The sequence below is a fragment of the Poecilia mexicana genome, unplaced genomic scaffold (genome assembly GCF_051168715.1).
Source record: "Poecilia mexicana isolate PSO_F unplaced genomic scaffold, ASM5116871v1 scaffold_17, whole genome shotgun sequence".
Classification (NCBI taxonomy): Eukaryota; Metazoa; Chordata; class Actinopteri; order Cyprinodontiformes; family Poeciliidae; genus Poecilia; species Poecilia mexicana.
Window position 1 is genome coordinate 17,659,489 of NW_028263386.1, and position 14,680 is coordinate 17,674,168.

At 42.4% G+C, this 14,680-nt stretch overlaps 1 protein-coding gene across 2 annotated transcripts; it reads left to right on the top strand.

Moving 5' to 3' along the window:
* The first annotated feature begins 308 nt into the window (after window positions 1-308).
* On the top strand, window positions 309-14,678 carry wdr47a (WD repeat domain 47a). Of its 2 annotated transcripts, none has more exons than XM_014984766.2 (17): window positions 309-563; window positions 4,204-4,394; window positions 4,690-4,773; window positions 4,905-4,989; window positions 5,338-5,469; window positions 6,061-6,237; window positions 6,338-6,849; window positions 7,809-7,926; window positions 9,386-9,567; window positions 11,208-11,456; window positions 11,547-11,607; window positions 11,748-11,905; window positions 12,245-12,414; window positions 12,500-12,670; window positions 12,778-12,909; window positions 13,001-13,219; window positions 13,310-14,678. In XM_014984766.2, exons 2-17 carry the CDS (start codon window positions 4,237-4,239, stop codon window positions 13,450-13,452), a joined length of 2,751 nt encoding a protein of 916 aa, XP_014840252.2. In that variant the 5' UTR covers window positions 309-563; window positions 4,204-4,236; the 3' UTR covers window positions 13,453-14,678. The 2 variants fall into 2 exon arrangements, with proteins under 2 accessions (XP_014840252.2, XP_014840253.2); XM_014984767.2 differs by having other exon boundaries at window positions 4,227-4,394.
* The last annotated feature ends 2 nt before the right edge of the window (window positions 14,679-14,680 follow it).

Genomic DNA, 14,680 nt, shown 5'->3' on the forward strand with positions numbered 1-14,680 from the left:
TTTGAGATATTGTAATTGTGAACTGTGTGACACTGCATTCTCATTGTAAGTTTTGTCTTATCACAATGGTGTCATTTAGAGTTTAATGTCCACTTACGCTTTGTGTGGCATGCATTGATAATAAACTGCAAATTACATGAGCAAATTTCATTTGATCAGTCTTTATTTATATATAGCATGTGAATGAAAGTACCCTTACTGTATTTTCATTGTCATAGTCAGTGGACCCCTTGCAGATAGCCTTGGCCCCCCCAGCGATAAAAGTCTAGCTCCGCCACTGTTCCCTGCTCACAGAAACACCCCATAACTGTGCATGAGGTTGGTGTGTGCGGAGGATGGATGGAGGCGGTGCTCTACAGGCAGCAGAAGGCAGGCAGCGGGCTGGGCAGGGCGGCTCCAGAGACCGCAGTCAGTGAGCGCAGCGGCGGAGAAACATCCAGCTAGAGGAGGGGAGACAGACACGGAGGAGCAACACGAGAACTGCTGACGGGGTCACCGTGACACCGCCTGTGAACAGCGGGGAGACACACCGGCGTTTTTATTCCATGTATTTTTAGACGCAGGTGAGTGTTATTGTTTTTCGTGTTGCTGGTGCTTGGAGCTGTCACCCCGCCCGGCCAGCTAACTAGCGGATGATGCCTCTCCCCTCCTCGGCCCTGGCTAGCTCCCCTCCTACCGCTGGTTAAATTAGTCAGCTTTGTATGAGCCCTGACAGTAACTAGCCATTTGATGGTTCTGCTCTAATCCTGCGGCTAAATTCAGGGCCCGTATAGAGCTAACAAGCAACTTAAGCTTCTTATGCTGTTTGACTCTGTGGCTTAATGCTTGTTATTGGCTAACCATTGGCTAGCTTAGCAGAACTGTTGGCTCTTGTTTCATTGGGTCCAGGCTTTCTGACAGGAGCTTGTTCTTTAATGACAGCTCACACACATTGTTCCTTTTAATCAAAACAACATCATTGTATGCTGTGTCATAGAGATTTTTATGGTTTGACTCCTTAAAATTGTATGTGGCAACAAGTATCTTGGTTTACATCCAGAATAAGCAACACTTAAGTCCAACACTCTGTCTGTTCAGGATGATGATCCCATGAAGGGAAATGGCACCAACACGAGTGCCAGTTCATTTCCATAAAGCTAATTTACCTGAATCACAAATCAGGACAACCTTCTTAGCCGTCTAGAGCAACTTGAAATAAAGCTGTGCTGCTCTTTGATGCAGGTTGGAAAACTCCTGATGAGCACACAGATTCAGTCATGTTACGTTTGTTTTTTATTTCACTCAGGGCTTTGGCGAAGGGCTTCCACTACATGTTTCCATATTTTATTTTTTTATGTTGGATGAGTCAAATAAAAAAGTGAGGTGTACATACATTAGTTCTACGTTTTTGTGAAATGATGCCTCTTAAGTTTTTTTGGTGTCGACCTCTGCAAGCTTTGCGCATATCATGAGTGAAACATTTAACCCATTTTATGTTTTGTAACAGAGTAAAGATGTTGCCACTTATTCTCAGTTATTGGTTGAGTAATGATTGCAGTTTTATTTCCAATCACTGATCTATAAAATGCTTGACCTGCTTTTTAAAAAGTCTTTTTTTGTTTTTGTTTGTGTGGGTTTGTTTTTCATAACTGTCAGGTCTTATAAGGTGAGAAATACAACTTCAATGTTCCAATCTGATTTCATAAAAAACGTTGGACAGTACTTGTGAAACAATACTAACTTGTTTCAATTTCACATATGGTAGTGCTCTTAAATATAAAGAGGTAGAGGTAAGTTTGGTCTCACATATGTAAACGTCAGGCAGTCTCTCAAAATTAAGAAAATCAACCTGCCCCTAATTGTAGGCCAGGACTTTGACTGGACCATTCTAACACATGGATATGTTTTGATTTAAACCTGGGCGGTGAACTTCGACCTGGTCGACAGTGACATGAGCGTCTAACAAGTTTTCGATCCCATCCATCTCTTATGATCAAAGAACTTCAGTTTCCTTTCTCCTTACAATTATGCATTACTTTGTGTTGTTTTTGACATTAAGTCCCAATAAGATGCATGTAGGTTTTAATGTGACAAGCTGGAAAGCTGAAAGGATGTGAATCCCGTCCCAAGGTACTCTAAATATGGACTTTGACTCGCATTCAAGCCACTCAACATGTGTCACTGCTATTGTTCTGCTCAACTCAACTATCTTTTATCTTGTTCTTTGACTTGAAAAGCAACAATGAACACTAATCAGCACGATTTCCTCAGTTCGTCTTGTAAATGTGCCAAATTTAGGCATGTAGGCTCATTTCTTTTATTTGTGGTCACTGTGTAGAAGTTGATGAGTAAACTGTAAAAAAGGTAACTAAAATTAGATCATCTTGTTACAAATGAAGCACGATCTCAGTACATTTGATCAATTAAAACCACCGCTACTCTTAAAGCAGCTTGACAAATTGGCATAATTACAGCCTCTGTTTTCCAAATGGAAAAACACAATTATAAGATGAAATGATCCTCAGCTCTGTGGGCATTTAAAGGATGAACTGTGTCTAAGTGCAAATATTTTTATTGGGATTTTGCTGTGGTTGAAGTTCAGAGTGGCAGTATTTATTTTGCTTAGTTTAATTTATGGCTGCATAAAGATACAATGGCCTATGAAGTAATAATCAGTGTGGTTAAAACCCATCATCCATCCACAAAAAAATGTCAGATCAGTATGTAAATAACAAGCTGAGCAGAAAAATACCTTGTAAATAACAGATTGTGTGGTTGTTTTAAATCTAGAGATGTTTAGATGTGTGTTAGACGTGTTGATTTGTTGCTGCGTCAGGAGCCGCCATCTTGCCAGTTCTGGGTTCAGAATCTCAATGAAACACATTTTGCTTTGTCTGGTTTGAGTAACAAAAGACAACAGTTTATATATATATATATATATATATATATATATATATATATATATATATATATATATATATATATATATATATATATATATATATATATTAGGTATGATGTTGTGAAAAAGTATTAACTCCTTCCATGTTTCTTTTATTTTTGCATTTTCGTCCGTCTTGCATGTTTCATATCATCAAACAAATCGAGGTATAAAACAAATGTAACGCAAATGAATACCAAAACCCACAACAATTTGATCCTAACACATGATGAGGATTTATTCATGAACAATTAGCCGTTCAACCCAAACCGGCTCCGTATGAAAATTTAATTTACCTGCTTGTTAAATCATTAAGTAGGAGTAACCACATCTTTTGGTTTACTTTTGCTCTCATAGTCAAACGGTAATCCAGGCTTGATTACTGCTTGACCTGCAGAATCTAGACATTCTTTGAGTAGAACCAGTCTGAAAACAGGAAGTAGGGTTAGATCTCAAAAAGCAACTCTTCACATAGAGCAATTTTTTTTCATATGGCCTGGTGAGTTTGGATCCTTTTTATTCCCCTTAATGTCTGATTTTTTTAAATTATTTTTTTAATTTAAAACTACATTTTGGAATGACTATAATTATCTTTATTTGTATGTGAGGCAACTGACTGTTCACAGTATTGCACCACCAGATTAAAACATGTTGTTTTCTACAATGATTCTGATCAGATTTGCTTACAAATTTTATTTTATTTACTCATTTATCTGCCTGACATCACAGTTTGCAACTCATTAAACCATCTCCAGCTTGCATTGTGCCAGTCGTCTCCATTTGGAGACTTTACTCTAAGACAGCAGGTTTTATTTTATATTATCGTTTTTTGTCCTTTTTTGTTAAATGGTTTACTGTAAACTGATCCCTTGACGAGGCCATTGCTCCTAAAATGGAGATGACGCCTAAAAAACTAGCTGACTTTACTGCACATTTAGTCACTTTTTCAAATGGAAAAACTACTGCACATTTATTTAAACCTTTACAGTGACGTGTGATGGTGTTTAGGTCTGGCTGACTGTGCACGCTTACATAATGATGCTTAAGTTATAAGATGTTCTCAACAGAGAGCTAAAGTGGCAGAAGACAGATGGTTGTCTTGATAAAAGTTAATGAATATAATGCAGTTTTAATGAGTCACTTTTCTTTTCCTAACTTGTTTTCCCCTGGCCTGCTGCAGTCAGGCTGTTGTTTTGCCTAACTTCTTCAAGTTCTAAACATATATATATATATATATAATCACAGCTGTGATGTTGGCTGCTTCCCTGGTCTTTCGTGTTTAGCTTCCCTGCTCCTGTCCCTCCAGCGTGATCACCATGACAGCTGAAGAAACCATAAATGTGAAGGAGGTGGAGATCATCAAGGTGATCCTGGACTTCCTCCACTCCAGGAAGCTGCACATCAGCATGCTCGCTCTGGAAAAGGAGAGCGGCGTCATCAATGGCCTCTACTCAGACGACATGTTGTTCCTCAGGTAAATCAGCTCCACACCGGTTGTGTATGTCCAACGTTTCTGACTCCATCTGCTACATTCAGCACTGTGTTGCACTGGAGACCTGCATCAAACTGGACATCTGCCAACATGTCTTACTGTTGAATACATTTTTGAGAAAATTCCCTTCTAGTGTGAGTCGTTTCTCTTTTGCCTAATTTGGTCTTTTTAAAACTTTCCTTGAGAAATATAAGTTTATAGAGATGAATGTCAAAAAAAAAAGAAGTTATTTCCACAACAGAGCTAAAAATGGGGAAACTGTTTGGTTTTGTTTCAGGCAGCTGATCCTTGATGGCCAGTGGGATGAGGTCCTGCAGTTCATTCAGCCTCTTGAGTGCATGGACAAGTTTGACAGGAAAAGGTGAGCCAGTCAGGTTTTTAATGTCTCCAGTTTGACCCTTTTTGATATTTTGGGTTGGGTTTGATGAAGTTGTGTACAGTTATTATACATCTTTGTCATGCGAATATAAAATGCGGAAACATTCTCCTCAGGTTTCGTTACATCATCCTGAAGCAGAAGTTTCTGGAGGCTCTGTGTGTGAATAACGCCATGTCCGCTGAGGACGAGCCACAGCATGTAAGTCCAAATCTGGAGCCAGATTACAATTTAAAGAACCTTCCACACTTACTGGCACTGCTGGTAAGGATGTGTAAAATAATCTTTTATTGAAGTTGCATAATCTCTTATAGGAAAAAAAAATACAAGTTTGTACATTTATAACAAAACCCTCTAAATATCAAAAGGTTTCCATTTACTAACGGTTTGCAAGTTTTTTTTTTTCTCTCGGTTGTTACAAGGATAAATATTTGCAATAAAACTGCTGACAGCTCCCAGATTTAAATCTAAAGTGATGCCAAAACGTGTGGTGTCATGTGTTTGTTGCTTTGGTCTTGCTGCTGAGTAGCGCGTGTTTCTTGTTGCTAGATGGAGTTCACCATGCAGGAAGCGGTGAAGTGCCTCCACGCTCTGGAAGAGTTCTGCCCGTCCAAAGATGACTACAGCAAACTGTGTCTGCTGCTAACGCTGCCTCGCCTCACAAACCACGCTGAGTTCAAGGTGAGAGTTTTAGGCTGTTTTCACACCCGGTGGTCCACTAGACTCGGTTTGATTGAGGTCCAAAGTTGCAACAAGAGTGAAATGCAAACAAAAATGTACATTTTAGTGGTTGTAGGATTCCTCATTTTGGTTTTTTGGCCAAAGACTGAGAGGCATTTTTCCACTACAGCAAGACTCGCTCTTTTGTTTTGGTTGTTTTCACCCAGAATGCCTTGCGGTATAGTTTGCTTCCTGCTTTTGGAGCAGACTCCGGTCCACTCTGCATTCACATTTGCATTCAAACAACACCAGAGTTCACTTGAACCGAACCGAGACCCAGGTTTTTAAGTGGACCAGATTTCGCTTTTTTGGTCCACATCAGAGTTCAGTTGCTCATTCGCTCCTCCCCAAATGAACTGGACTTTCTGGGAAAATGAACCAGAGTTCAGCTAAAGAGAAACTAGTAGGGCTGGTGGGAAGACACCCATATTTCTACAGATTTAAGACTTACAAAATGTTACAGCTACATCTTGTTTGTTATGTATTGTGAATAAATTACCTTTGAACTTGTTTCTTTGGACTAAAATAACTTTTTTTTTTTTCCTCCCTCAGGACTGGAATCCCAGCACAGCCAGAGTGCAGTGTTTTGAGGAGGCCTGCAACATGGTGGCCGAGTTTATTCCCGCAGACAGGAAGCTGAGTGAAGCCGGCTTCAAGGCCAGCGGGGATCGCCTCTTTCAGCTGCTTCTCAAAGGAGTCCTGTACGAATGCTGTGTGGAGTTCTGCCAGGTGGGAACTACTGAAGGTGTACGCTGGACTGAGTTGTTGGCATAATTCTGTTTACAATCATTAACATTCAGGCTTTTTTTTTTTTTTTTGTCATGTGCAGAGCAAGGCAACAGGCGAGGAGATAACGGAGAGCGAGGTCCTTCTGGGTGTCGACATGCTGTGCGGTAACGGCTGCGACGATCTGGACCTGTCGCTGCTCTCCTGGATGCAGAACCTCTCCCACAGCGTTTTCACCTGCGCCTTCGAACAGAAGCAGCTCAACATCCACGTCGACCGCCTGGTCAAGCCGGCTAAGACCGGCTACGCCGACCTGCTCACCCCGCTCATCAGCAAACTCTCCCCGTACCCTTCCTCTCCGCTTCGGCGCCCTCAGTCCGCAGACACCTACATGACCCGGTCCTTGAACCCAGCCCTGGACGGGTTGTCCTACGGCTTGTCGGGCCAGGATAAGAGGGCGAGTGGTGGGGAGATTGTGCCAGGGAAAGGGGTCTCTCCCATGTCTCACTCCTTTGCAAACTTCCACTATCCAGGAGTGGGAGGACAGAACCTGAGCAGGAGTCTGATGATGGAAAGCTCCGACTGCCACAGCATCTTCGAGGAATCGCCCGAAACGTAAGAAACCTGGTTATCAGAATCTGACGATTTTAGGCCAGAACGGCCGTGATCTGTGATGTGCCAGACAGAAACTAAAAATCCAGTCTTTTTCCAGCCAGTGAACACACCGTAGCTAGAAAATAATTGATTGGAAGTTATTAAATCAAGAAGACTTTAAGTAAGCTCTCGTCAGCAAGAGACGGACGTTTAAAAAGGAAATCAGAGGAAGCAGAAAAGCTGTCAGCAGCTTCAGTGAAAGATGAAACAACAAACCTGGACAAATAAAATAGACTTTGACTTTTAAATGTGTTGACTCTGCATTATAATGACAATACTCCTATGCTAAGAGTTGTTAAAGGCTTGTCGTTTTTCCACATGGGGAAATCTGTGTTCTTCGACGTTTAGATGATTTCTCTACTAGGAACCAAAAGGAAACCAACAATAATGTTTATACTTCCTAAAGCAAAATCAGAATTGGCTAAATTCAGAATTCATAGGCTTTTAGTGTTAGAAAGTTGAAGATCTGTACAAAAACAGGGTTTCATGAAAGTGTAAAAATATGTGATATTGTTGGCAAGTGTTGCCACAGTGACAGGATCTAAAAATATTTATCTCAACAGTGTTGATGTGTTTCTGTTTTGGGATCATGGCAAACACAAGACATGCAGTTTAATGACTTAATCAACCATTTTCATGCTGCATTAAACAAGCATCACTAAAATCTATTATTAGCATACACAGCTTAAATGCATGATATTTACTGAATACTTATTTCAGTTCAAGCTGTTTTTTGTGATTACATATATTGCTACGTCTCTAAATTTGCTAAATATTTCGCTCCCAGAGCCATTGATCCCTATAAATATCTGTCAGGGGAAAAAAAGCATTTTTGTTGTGATTATTTGGGGATTTACTAAACCGGTGATTCCGGGTTTTAGCAGACGTTCTAACGCTGCGGTCTTTTTTTGCGTGTGCAGATCCAGAACCGACACACCCGTAGATAAGATGTTGAGCTCTGGTGCGGCTCCGAACGCGCGGCCCGACTCGGCTCCGGGCGAGGACGCGCCGACGGCTGAATCTGCTGATAGGAATGAGGTGAACGTTTGTCCTGCCGAATAATTTGTTTTTACTTATTCCATGGATGAGTTCTGCCCGCAGTGACGCTGTCGGTTCTGATTAATCTGAATCGATCTACGTTAGCGTCTCTGACGCCGACGAAGAGGGATAATGAGGATGCATCTATTTGCTACGAAACTGTGTGAAAACTGACCAAATCAACAAAAAGATTACTATCACATCTGGTAGTAACTTGTCTGTGTCTCAAAGATGGAATATTTTAGACTGACGAAAAATCAACGAAGTGTTTCAACCTGTTTAGCTAATAAATAATGAGCGTAATGAGGCTGCATGTCAGTAGGGATCAGCGACTCAGTGGCTGAGCTACATAAAATGGGTCATCTATGCTCTTGTGTCGGCTTCAAATGGGGAATTATGTTTGTTTGCTTCATTGTACCTATTTTGGGCCCCTTTGTGTTTCCCTTTATCTTCAGTTAAGTCATTTATTGTAAGTTTATATAAAACTAAAACGTAACTGTCGGTGTCAAACAAAGATTCACACGCAGAGACCCGAGTACGAGCCTCTGAGATCTTTTTCACGTCCCGGCTTTCTCCTCCTTGTTTTTCCTCTGTGCCTCTTTCCCACGTCTGGCTCAAAGCCAGGCTCTGGCCTCTCCCCAAACATTCATCCAGTCTGTTCCCATCGGCTCATCGGGGCAGGAAGCAGACGACAGAGCGGGGAAGTGACTTGTCCTCAGCTCTCCGTCTCACCCTCTTCCCTCCCCTTCATACCTGAGCCGACGGGAGAGGTGAAGAGTTCACAAAGCGTCTTTGAGAGGTCCAGATTGAGCTAGAAAATGCTCTAGTTTTTCTTTAAATGTGGGATGTGTGGGAAAGTATGAGATTTGCTTTAAAAAAAAAAGGGGGGGGGAAGAAAATTGAGTTCACAAAAATGTTTTGTTAGACTATCTAGAACACTAAAAATGTAAGTCTAAATATGTTTTTACAATGATTTGTCTGTTTCTTAATATCATTGTCACAACTTCAGTTTTTTTTTTTTTTACAAACAGAATACAGGTGTCAAAGGTCATGAGCTGTGCTTTTATTGACACATCTTGAAAATAGACCTAATCTTAGTTTTATCGTTTCATTATTAGTGGAGATAATTCACTAATATAATAATTCACTAGGTTTTTTTTTTTTTTCTTAAACGTCCAGAGGGTTGTAAAATTTGTGTTGGATCCCTGTTTAATTAAATCAACACATCAGACGGCGACTAAAACATTGATACAATGAAATAAATCAGAAGTGTTTGTTAAATGGTTCAGTCTCTAAAGAAAAACCTTAGTTGTTCTCCGTTTCCTTGAACAAAATAACAGCAGGAATTTATTTCCATCTCTTTAAAACAGTCTCATTCCTGGTCAAATCAAATCCATTCATTATGCCTTTACATGCTTTTAAAATGAATAATTGCATTTCTTATGTGCTCTGTCCTCAGCTACGGGAGTCGACCGAGAAGTACGAGGAGTTTTACCGGCAGAGGCTGCGTGTGCAGCAGCACCTGGAGCAGAAACAGCAGCAGAGGCAGATGTACCAGCAGATGCTGCTGGAGGGAGGCGTGCAGCAGGACCCTCCGCCCAGCGACATGCAGCACAGCCTCACCGAGAAGTTCCTGAACAGGTACGGACACGGCAGGACCTTCAGCTTCTTGTATTTTACATGAGAATTACGTATTTCACATGACATATGTGGTAACGTCTTGATATCATCGTCAAAATGTAGATCTGTAACATATTTGTTCATGTTGATTTAAGTTTCTCTCTATAAAAGCGTCTATTTTCAAGGACAACGTTCATATCCCCTTCATAAATGATGATTGTCATAATTTAATTAGAAAATTATAATTCAGTTGAAAATTGTGTATTTGTCTCATTGATTGGACAGTAGTGTATTTACACTGTAGGTGCGTCCTGGTGAATCATCACAGACAAGAGAGCACCTTTAATTTTATAATCGTCACGTCTTTTATGAAGTAGCAAGATGCGACTAAGCCATTTTTATTTATATTTTGTTGTCCCTGTTAAATCAGGTAGCATTTGATGACAATAAAATACAAAGAGAGGAAAAAATATGGTATGAGCATGTGATAACATGGCGGAGGGAGCATCATGCTGTGGGGTTGAATTTTTTTCTTCAGCAGTGATGGGGAAGCTAGTTTGAATTAAAACGATAAACAGGACAATCTTGGAAGAAAAGCATGAGAAGCTGCGAAAAACATGAGCCTGGGGTTAAAGGTTCACCTTCCAGCATGAACACGCAACCAGACTTGTACTAGAATTATGGAGTACAGCAAATCATTTTCATATGCTGGACATTTCCAGGTAATCTCTGCAATGAAATCCAGTCGAGACAGTTTGCAACAAAAACATGATGAACACTTTTGTTTCTAGAAGTATAAAGCTGGTAGAGACATAGACTGGACCCCTGAAGGCTTGCAGCTCTAACTGCTGCAGATGGTCGATTCAGTGGGGCTGACCACAAACAAAAACAATTTATTTCAGATTTGAATTGTTTTTGTAGAATTAAAAAAAAAACAAAAAAACGTGCATTTCTTTGCTTCCTGTTCACAGCAACTATGTATTCGTTACGAAACGACTACAGTTTGTAAAGGAGCAGGGAAAGACGACGGCGCTCTTGTTCGAAGCCGTGTTAATTTTTGTATGGTGTTTGTCCAACAAAAGGGGCGCAGCTGTCAGAAAGCATAAAGTTGACGCGTTAAGGTCTTGAAAATAATGGGTCCCACGAGGCCGCCCCTCACGTGGCGCAGCCCCCTCCAGGCTGCGCGGCACCATCTGCCCCCGAGCTGCTGCACCACCTGGGACTCTCACTTTAAGTGTTAATATCCTGCTTAATAGCAACTGTATTTTCACATGCAGAGACTTGAAGGTAATCCGACTCCAGCAGATTTACAGAAACACAATTATTTAAAAAGAAGAAAGAAAAATGTATACTTTTTTTTATTATTCTCTCAGCAGGACAAAAGCTTTTTGATTTAGTCATCCTCACGGTCCTCCATCTACCATAAATCTCCCAGTCCCTGCTGACTTCTACATTATTCAGAGGGATGACGGTGCTTATAATAAAATCCTTTATTCTTTTCTCTTCTTATTTCTTGTTTTTACTTGATATTGCTGCCGTGTCAGCCTGTACAACAAAGTAAAAATTAAATAAACCTCCCCCCTTATTTCCAAAAACAAAAGTAAAACTGAAATAAATGTGCTGTGAGAAGAACAAGCTGCGATGTGCCTTTGCTCTTGCAGGTCCATTCAGAAGCTGGAGGAGCTCAATGTGGGAATGGAGAACCTGGGAGACGAGGTGAAATCTCTGACCCAGCAGTGCAACGGGAACGGGAACGGGAACACGCCCGCCTCCGAGGACAACAACAACCCGCCATCTGTGACCCCGGAGCAGAACCGGAGCTGCGGGGGAGGGGTGGTGAGCAGCACCCCGCAGCGCAGCGTAGGGGGCCGGGTCGTCCCGCCTCCAAATGAGTCCCCTGTGCTCTCAGGGTTGGTGGGATTTAATTAGCTTTCCCACTCGCACGCCTTCGTTTAATGAGAGTGTTTCTGAGGTGGTGGTGTTTTTTTTTTTTTTGACAGTGGACAGAAACCGAAAGGTCAACCGAGCGACTCGCCTGGCTCTTTAACCCGGAGCAAAGAGGTGGGGATGCACTAGAAACACTCTCAGCAAAAAATAAAATAGTAACACCTACAGGAAGCCACTGCTGCTGGGGTTGTTACCCCCCAGTGCCATAAAGTGTTTAATTATTTAACCTGAGATGTTGCTGGGGTTTTTTTCAGGGCGATAAACCAAATGGCCTGTTTGTACCAGTGCACAGTTTGGAGGACACTCAGGCCGTCCGAGCTGTTGCCTTTCACCCGTCTGGCGCTCTCTACGCCGTGGGATCCAACTCCAAAACACTGCGAGTGTGCGCCTATCCAGAAAAACTCAACTCGAGGTAGCACACCGCACTTTGAAACGGAGCGGATCTGGAAGTTTCTCCAGATGCGCACAATGCTGTGAAATGACCTTTTACTCACAAGCCCACTTCATCTGCACTGTTTCATGTTTTACACATATTATTGAATTGGGACTAAAATTCTGACATGGGGGGATATTGTTTAAAAATGCTGCCTGTAATTTTGAAATGGAACCTGATGGGTTATTGTAGGAGTGGCATAAAATTAACTGAGTTGATGGTTTTAGATTTAAACTTAGGGAAAAAGCTGTTTAATAAAAAAATATATATATATTCATAATTTTTAACAGTTTCTCATTGCTGCTCTCTGCTCTGTAGTGTGTCCAGTCCAACGAAGCAGCCGGTTGTTCGCTTCAAGAGGAACAAACACCACAAAGGCTCCATCTACTGCGTGGCCTGGAGTCACTGCGGTCAGCTGCTGGCCACAGGCTCCAACGACAAATACGTCAAAGTCCTGCCGTTCAGCGCAGAGACGTGCAACGCCACAGGTCAAGAGCTCTCCCCGACGTTACGCTACAGCTAGAGCCAACTTTGTTTGATCAAACTCTGATTCGCGTGTCTCTGTTTCTCCAGGGCCGGACTTGGAGTTCAGCATGCATGACGGCACCATCAGAGACCTGGCCTTCATGGAGGGGCCAGAAAGTGGAGGAGCCATCCTGATCAGCGCCGGAGCCGGAGACTGCAACATCTACACTACCGACTGCCAGAGGGGGCAAGGGCTGCACGCGCTCAGTGGACACACAGGTGCCCCAAGGGACTTACCTCTGCACCTCTCCGCATCAGCTTAATCACAAAGGTGTGGAGTCGCAAAGCAAAGGGACTGTGATTATTGTTTTGTTTGATCTGTGCAGGTCACATTTTGTCTCTGTACACCTGGGGAGGCTGGATGATTGCGTCGGGCTCCCAGGATAAGACGGTGCGCTTCTGGGACCTCAGGGTGCCCAGCTGCGTGAGAGTTGTGGGAACTGCTTTCCACGGCTCAGGTCTGCGTTTGTCACTTTGGTGCAAACTGGTGCTTCGTGGAGGAAAGATTCAAAAGTATCAACTGGATTTCGCGTCTTCTTCGCTGTACAGGCAGTCCTGTCGCCTCTGTGGCGGTCGATCCGAGCGGCCGTCTCCTAGCAACAGGACAGGAAGACAGCGCCTGCATGCTGTACGACATCAGAGGAGGACGGATCGTCCAGGTGTACCGGCCCCACACGAGCGACGTCCGATCGGTCAGATTTTCCCCTGGAGCGCACTACCTGCTCACCGGTTCCTACGACACAAAGGTCATGGTCACCAACCTTCAAGGTGCGTCTGTGGAGACGGAGCGGACGCATTCTGTCGGGTCGGTGTGTGGGGGAAAGAGCGAAGTTGAACGTCTCTGTGTTGCGTTTCTAGGTGACCTGACCAAGCAGCTGCCCCAGACTGTGGTGGGAGAGCACGGCGACAAGGTGATTCAGTGTCGCTGGCACACGCAGGACCTGTCCTTCCTCTCATCGTCCGCCGACCGCACCGTCACTTTGTGGAGACACAACCCCTAACATGAAACTAGACGTAGAAGACGTGCACTAAAACGATGCTTCCCTTCCTTTATGAATAGTCACATCCCTGCTGCGTGCTCACACAAACTGCTAAATCAACCTTTCCTTTCGACTCGTGAACCAAATGGATAAACATCCGAAGCACATGCTGCATGTTCCTTATCATCCTAAGGGTTAAAATATTGGTTTGTTCTCCTTTCGATTCCTGAACCCATGTGAGTCAATTTGTTTTCACTCTTTACGCAAACACACACACACACACACACACACACACGTTTCCTTCTGCATGTCCTTTTCACCTAGGAGTTGTTGGGGTTTAACGAGATTCGAGTTTTTGTCCCTGATGGTGCCTTCTCAGTCTCCATAACTAAAACAATGCTACGTTCATTTATAGAATTCACTGTAAAGAATTTGTACATTCCTTCTCCTGCGTATCGTTTCCCAACAGCTGCCGTAACGCTGCTATCGTTGAGGTAGAGAAAAACCGATGTAACGTAATATTTCCGTCAGCCGCAAGCTCCTCGCATCTGGTTCTGCAGATATTGTCGTACTGTCTGAGGTTGTCGCCAACATCGATGTACCCAACGCGTTGCCGCAGCCCAGAATGTGTAAATTAGCTGCCAAGTTGGTTTGATTTGGAATCGGTGTGTTGTTTTTATGTCTTGCAGTGGCTTGCTTGCAACGAAGGACCTTTTTAATATTTCAGCATTGAGGAGATGTACAGTATTCAGATATCGGTTGCACATCCTATCATTCTGTTTTTTTTTTTGTTTTTCCTCAGTGGTGAGCTTAGGTTTGTCTGCTGCTGCTGTTGTGGTGTATTAACAGTAGGTGTCAGTCTTGGTCCAACCATATGCACAATGACATCTGGATGGAAGTGCGGGTGCTTTTAATATTTATTAGAAAACTTTATTTGGGGCATATGCATTGTTTTTATATATATTTTTTTTCATTAACATTGTCTTGTAGCAGTCAGATTTACTTAAAAATGCATATTTAAGTTTTTTGTTATTCTAGAGTATATTGTTTTCTGAGATGAGGCCAAACTAACAAACATAGATTTATTTATTTCAGTGTTTATGTATGTACAGTTATTTGTTTTTGAAATGCTAGTGGCTCTTAAATTGAGCCTAATTCTTGTTTTTAAAAGTAACTTAAATGAACTGAAGCTTGAGGTCAAGTTACCGGTACATTCAATAAAGTGTCTTTTACAAAAAAATAAATAACA